Below are 6,250 nucleotides of genomic sequence, written 5' to 3'. Positions count from 1 at the left end.
ATTCTTGTAAAAGCTGCTAAAATCCCATTCTGCATAAGTGGGATGCTGTCGTTAGCCGCAGTCCTCCAGCTGAGTTATTACACCGGTTTCCTAAATGGTTTCTGTAAGAGCTTTCCAATGTAATTGTTGGCTTTCTGGAGTGCTGAATATTGATCGCGCCGCTCTTTATTTTAATAACCCACGAGCATGCATCCTGGTGGTCATCAGTAGATACAGAAAATACCACAATGAAGCACAAAAAGCAATTTATGTGTGTGTGAGAAGAAAAAGTGAAGCCATACAGAAGAAGAGATGTTAATGACAGCAATAACAGGATGAGGCCAGCCAAACAAGTAATCATATTTCATCACATAATAAGGATTGCATTTATAATTAATGTGAAAACTAATATGATGGCATAATTCAACAATTCCTTCTTGTCCAATATGTTGATGCTCTCAAGACCAAATGTTGGTACATTTGGGGTAAGAACATTAATGACGATCTTTTTCACAGGGCATATACCAATGTTTGTTTGTATCAAATGCTCTCTAGAATGAGCATGTCTCTCATTTCTCATAGTTCATTTACTGTATTAATCTTTTATATATTTCTGTTTGCATGAAGGATATTTCCCCATTTTTACAGAATCTCAGATTGAAGAATAGTTCACCCTAAAATGAAATTAGCTGAAAAGCCATCCAAGATGTAGATGAGTTTTTCTTCATCAGATTTGGAGAAATGTAGCTTTACATTAATTGCTCAGCAATGGATGCTCTGCAGTGAATGGGTGCCGTCAGAATGAGAGTCCAAACAGCTGATAAAAACATCACAATAATCCACAAGTAATCCACACCACTCCAGTCCATCAGTTAATGTCCTGTGAAGAGAAAAACTTCATTTGTAAGAAACAAATCATCATTAAAACATTTTCAACTTCAAACTGGCTAAAATACGTCCATAATTCATAATAATGCTTCCTTTGGTGAAGAAGTTGTCTCGTCTGAATCAGTGACGTGACATGTGGCCAAGTATGGTGACCCATACTTGGAATTAGTGCTCTGCATTTATCCCATCCAAAGTGCACACACAGCAGTGAACACACACCCGGAGCAGTGGGCAGCCATTTTTTGCTGCGGCGCCCGGGGAACAGTTGGGGGTGTATTAGGTTAGGTGGCCTATAGTGAGAATTGTTTTAAACATGTACCACCTACAATAATCAATTGCCACTTACATAAGTATGGCAGTCAAATTACCATTATAAACAATAAACATCTGCTTGAACAGTCATTTTATTTGTGAGAATGTCACCATACTCTCTCCTCAAACAAATGACAACAGCTTAACGTCTCCCTCTGGTGGGTAAAGTAGAACTAACTAGTCCTGGCTGTACTGTATAACAGGCCTACTCATGTTGAACATAAAAAGTAGCCCAAGTGTCTATTACACTAACTTAGTGTCAATAAGTGCAAATATCTAACCTTTTGGCAAGGAGTATTTCCACACACCACTGCTCAGACAGTTTACCTTTAATACAAATAACTTTTCACTTATATTTACACTTTACATTAGGTGCACTTATCACTTTGCATTTAGTATCCACCTTATTTTTAACGGAAGAGGACGCGTGGCTATTAGTAACTTGAATGTGCGAGACTTCCGGTGTCATTGGCTTCCAGTTATTTTACCTGTACAAAAACAGTCAGTTGTGCTACTTGATATTGCAAACTATTTGTCATTAATATTATTTTTAATTCAGATGAAGCCTTGACTGCAAATGGAGACATAATGCAACCTCTGAACTGTGTTTGTCAAAGGTCATATATTTAATGAATATTTGTTTCGTATGCAATAGGTCTTCTAAAAAAAAGGGGTAGGAAATTGAGGGATGTAGGAAATGTTAATTGTTTGTGTCAGTGTGGATGTTGTGTATAGCGAGACCAAAGACCAATTTTCATTCATATCAAGGCTGGACAATAAAGTACAACTAACTAATACCATGGGGGGAGAGCGGGGTAATTTGAGCCTGTGGGGAAGTAGGGCCACCCCTTGTTTCCAGGCAGCCTTAACACAAAATTGGTGATGTGGTATGGAATTTTATATATTTATGTAATCTATCCGGAAATGTATGTATTTGTGTAATATATTTAAGTTGGACCCATTACGGAATGTGCTCGCTTTAAACACACCGTAAGTACAAACTGACTCAACTCGCCCCACTCTCACTTAAATATGGTAGGCGTATGGCATAGTAGCAATGTATCATGTCTAAGAAGAAAATTAGCCGCATTTAAAAACCTATCCAAAAAGCATGGTTCCACTAACACCATCACTACGGTAGGCTACTAACATGGTTAAAAATAAAAAAATAAAAAAACGTGGTGCTTTTTAGCAAGTGTGAAAGCCATCGTGTTCTCCATTGTTCGGCAAACAGCCTGTGCTTCCTCTAGGAGCTGTTATCGGGTGTGATGGGGTGTGACTGTGAACACACCCAGCAGCACTGTTTACAAACACCAGGAAGAGATGACGTCACCCTGCAGGAGCACATGTTCTGCGCCCATCTCCCTGTGTGCGTTCACGCTTCTGAAGAAATGGCGTCTGCTTAACGTTTAAACGACAGAGTACGTGTTGTTTCAGGGGAGGGTCATTTTCGCGCTCAGAACGCTTGAATAAACACGTTTGTTTTCATGACCTCCATACCCAAAACACACGCTGACGGCGCTGAGGATTCTGGGGGAATCGGAGACTGCAGACGTGGAGAGGCGTAAAGCACGGAGTGGGTTTCAATGGGATTTTGCTCTAGGCTTAGGCTACTCAGTTTTCTAAACTGTTTTCTAAAGATACATTATGATACGCTTTTATGAAGATAGATGCATGTCGGGTAAAAATGTGAACTATAATTAGAATATATAAAATGGACGATGAGCTAAAACCTTGGTTAATTATATTAAATCACATTTATGAATTATGAACTTCCGTTTTTGGCGACATTTTAAACATAGTATGAAATTAATTACATTCAATTGTAAAGGTACTTTTATTGGCAAGATCGGTGCACATTCAAATTCCCAAAGCAATTAATATGCACAAGAAAAACGTGAATAAAATATAATCCTTCTATATTACAAGATTTTAGGCTGTTTTTATTTTATTTTATTAAATACTTTAGTATTATATTAGATCATACTTTTTTTCTATATTCATTTACATTTAGTCATTTAGCAGACGCTGTTATCCAAAGCGACTTACAAATGAGGACAATGGAAGCAATGATATGCAAGTGCTATGACAAGTCTGAGTCAGCTTAACGCAGTTTTATATAATTATATAGCTAATAAATAAAAAGAAAACAAATAGAATAGAAAAAGAATAGAGAAAGCTAGTGTTAGAGGCCTTTTTTAAAAGAAAACAAGCAGTTAGAATACAAATAGGTTTTTTGTTGATTAGGCCCGTACAATAAAAAGAAAACAAATAGACAGAATAGAAAGTGTTAGAGGCTTTTTAAAAAAGAAAATAAGCAGTTAGAAAACAAATACTTGTTTTGTTAATTATATAATAAATAAAAAGAAAAGAAATAGAATAGAGAAAGCTAGTGTTAGAGGTTTTTTAAAAGAAAACAAGCAGTTAGAAAACAAATAGAGTGCAAGTCTTAAAGGGTAAAGTGTTTTTTTTTTTAATAAAAAAAAATATTCACTGTGTAATTTTTATTCGATAATTTATTATTGCCGTAATAATATTATAAAGCCATTTCACGTCCATGACACACCTCCAGTCCAGTGTTGTCAACTCTCCACACACATGCGTGTTGAAGCACAGCGCAACCGACCTTCAATCCGTCATGTCTTCCATATTCCTTATTTAATTGGTTGCGATTGAATTACCGCATCCCCCAGCGCGTCTCTGATTGGCTCGCCTGCCTGTCAATCACAGCGCCCCCTCCACCAGCGCGCTTTGATTGGCTAAGGCACCCTTCTCTTTCTCTGTGCGGTGAATCGCGGCGGTGGGTCGATTCGCCGCCGCTGATGCTGGTGTCTCCGGTCGGGCACGTTTAACGTTTCACCCCCTTCATATTTTCCATTCATATTTAGCGTGCCCCGTCCCGTGTGTGCGGAAAGATAAAGATGGCAGCGGTGGCCCGCCTGGAGGGCCGCGAGTTTGAGTATGTGATGAAGAAGCGCTCGGTGACGGTGGGTCGGAACTCGTCGCAGGGCTCGGTGGACGTGAGCATGGGCCACTCGAGCTTCATCTCCCGCCGGCATCTGGAGATCTTCACCGCCGCCGCGGAGGACACGGGCTCGGGAGAGTTTTATCTGCGCTGTCTGGGCAAAAACGGGGTGTTCGTGGATGGGGTGTTTCTGCGGCGGGGGGCGCCACCCCTGCAGCTGCCGCGAGTGTGAGTTATTATAACCTTCATCTTCTCTGTGCTCATCATCCTCATCGTCTTCGCTGTTATTATTGTTGTTGTTGTGATGCAGCAGAACCGGGAGCACGTGCTAGTGTCCTTATGTTGCACATTTTTTCGTTTCGCTTTCAGAGCGCGCTGTGGGCCGTGTCTCAAACCCTAGTGAGCTGCCTAGCTAGACAGCATTCGCAGGCGTTATGTTGATGGTCATTGTGTGCAACATCGTTTTTACACGTGTGCGTGTAACGTTTCAGGTGCATGGAACGTTTTTGGGGCGTGACAGATGTGTCGAGCATTTTTCATCGACAGGGGGCGAGTGCGGCGTTTTTGGACACCATAAGTGCATGCGATATTTTGGGGGTGTCATAGGTGGATGTTGCAGCAGATTAGAGCATTGCATGCGCGTGTAGCTGCAATTTTTGGGGGCATCATGGCTATGTAGATTTTTTCAGGACATTGCTTGCAATAGTTTGGGGTGTTATTGATATATGCATAATTTTTGAGCAACAATAGGTGCATGTAGAGTTTTGGGAGTCATAGGCACGTGTATCAATTTTGGGGCATAGTAGGTGTGTGCAATAGCATTTTGGAGTGCATCATAGGTACTTGTAGCACATATTGGTTTCTTATAGGTGCATGTAGTGCATGTGCATCATCACAGATGCATGTAACTGCATTTTTGGACGTCACAGGCATGTATAGCAACATTTTTGAGCAACAATGGGTGTATGCAGCATTTTGTTAGTCATAGGCACATGCAGCATTTTGGGGTGCTTGCAGTGGATTGGGGGTTATAGGTGCATGCAATATGTTTGGGCATCATCACAGATGCATGAAGCAGCATTTTATGCACCATAGGTGCATTCAGTATTTTGGGGGTGTCATAGGTGTATACTGCAGCAGATTAGAGCATCACATGCACGTGACGCAACATTTTTTGGGGCATCATGGGTATAAAGATTTATTGGGAAGGTATAGGTGCTTGCGGCGGTTTGGGTTGTTATAGTTGCATGCAATATTTTTGGGCATGTGTAGCAGCATTTTAGGGCAACAGTGGAAATTTTGCAGAATTTTGGGAGTCACAGGCACATGCTGCAGCAGTTTGGGGCATCATAGGTGTACTGTATGTAGCAGCATTTTTGGCCATGATAGGTGTGTGCAGCATGTTGGGGGTTAATGCAGCCGTTTTGGGCATCGCGTGCAGCATTGTAGGTAGAGCTGCGCGTTTCTGGATAAATTGAGAATCACAATTTTTTTTGTCTCAAATAGAGATCACGATTCTGAACTAAACAAAATAATGTGTGGCAAAATATTATTGCTGCAGTCTATTTAAAAGTGTTTAATTAATTTGAATGACTGATTCAACATTTTTGAAATAAAAAGCTTTTGTAACATTATACACTATACCATTCAAAAGCTTGGAGTCAATATTTTTTTTGAGGGGGGGGGATTATATAAATTAATACTTTTATTTAGCAAGAATCCTTTACATTTATCAAAAGTGATGATAAAGACATTTATAATGTTACAAAATATTTATATTTCAGATAAATGTTGCTTTGAAATCACAGGAATAAATTACATTTTAAAAATATATTCAAATAGAAAGTTATTTTAAATAGTAAAAATATTTTGAAATTTTACTGTTTTTGCTTTGGATCAAATAAATGCAGGCTTGGTGAGCAGAAGAGACTTCTTAAAAAAAACATAAAAAATAGTACGGTTCAAAAACTTTTGACTGGTAGTGTAATATGTATTTAAAATATTTGAAAAGCTGTTTGTGAAGCTGTTTCTTAACCAAACATGGTAACTGCTCTCTCTGTATCAGCGGCAGTGCGAACGCAGATTTGAATTATCCGGAAAGCTTTA

General features: G+C 39.5%; 1 protein-coding gene across 2 annotated transcripts in view; it reads left to right on the top strand.

Annotated features, from left to right (window-relative positions):
• Positions 1–3,708: 3,708 nt before the first annotated feature.
• Positions 3,709–6,250, top strand: part of LOC107710983 (forkhead box protein K2-like) — a 27,043-nt gene continuing 24,501 nt past the window's right edge. For both annotated transcript variants that reach the window (XM_016515885.1, XM_016515884.1), the window contains exon 1: positions 3,709–4,372. In XM_016515885.1, coding sequence (XP_016371371.1) covers positions 4,101–4,372 — 272 coding nt within the window. In that variant the 5' untranslated portion in view covers positions 3,709–4,100. The remainder of the gene's footprint in view (positions 4,373–6,250) is intronic.

This window comes from Sinocyclocheilus rhinocerous, unplaced genomic scaffold (genome assembly GCF_001515625.1).
Source record: "Sinocyclocheilus rhinocerous isolate Xijiao unplaced genomic scaffold, SAMN03320098_v1.1 scaffold146, whole genome shotgun sequence".
Classification (NCBI taxonomy): Eukaryota; Metazoa; Chordata; class Actinopteri; order Cypriniformes; family Cyprinidae; genus Sinocyclocheilus; species Sinocyclocheilus rhinocerous.
The sequence above is the reverse complement of the archived record's forward strand: the minus strand, read 5'-3'. Positions and strand labels throughout refer to the sequence as shown.